We start from the raw sequence: 534 nt of genomic DNA on the forward strand, positions 1-534 counted from the left end.
AAGAGGAGGAGGAGGGGGAGGAAGGAGGCTGCGAGCACAGCCATGAGGGAGCGCTTCGGGGAGCATCGCATCGCACCGGGCTGGCACACAGACCTGTAGGGGGAAGGGGCACGTCAGGCCAGGGCACCGCACTGGAAAAGCACTGACCCCTGGCCATGATGGTGGGGCAGCACCGGGATGCACCCACGGGTCTGACCCTGCTGCTCAGGGCACCCAGGGCTGGGCACGTGGGGGCGGCTGTGGGGCATCGGGGCACCCGCACACCCTCCCCTTTGGGCAGGGCAGGGGCAGAACACCTCAACCCACCCAGGAAAAACCATCCACAGGTACAACATCCCCCCCAGCCACCCCACAACACCCAAGCAGCAGCCCCGGAGCTGGAGGCAGAAGAGATGCAGGTGACACACACTCCGGGGAAGGGTTTTGGGTTGGGGTCGCACCCTGAAGGCCGTCACCTAGACCTCGGGACTTGGCACCCAGCCCTGGGAAACGCTCGGGTCTCAAAGGAGCCCGGGCTGCTCTGCCAGCATCACG

General features: G+C 66.5%; 1 protein-coding gene across 1 annotated transcript in view; it reads right to left on the bottom strand.

The window, feature by feature from the left end:
• Positions 1 to 71, bottom strand: part of LOC104515806 (alpha-1,3-mannosyl-glycoprotein 4-beta-N-acetylglucosaminyltransferase C-like) — a gene marked incomplete at its 3' end in the record, with an annotated part of 2,220 nt that extends 2,149 nt beyond the window's left edge. The window contains exon 1 of the mRNA XM_010159917.1: positions 7 to 71. Coding sequence (XP_010158219.1) covers positions 7 to 71 — 65 coding nt within the window. The remainder of the gene's footprint in view (positions 1 to 6) is intronic.
• Positions 72 to 534: the final 463 nt, after the last annotated feature.

Source organism: Eurypyga helias, unplaced genomic scaffold (assembly GCF_000690775.1).
Source record: "Eurypyga helias isolate BGI_N326 unplaced genomic scaffold, ASM69077v1 scaffold46749, whole genome shotgun sequence".
In the NCBI taxonomy this organism is placed as follows: Eukaryota; Metazoa; Chordata; class Aves; order Eurypygiformes; family Eurypygidae; genus Eurypyga; species Eurypyga helias.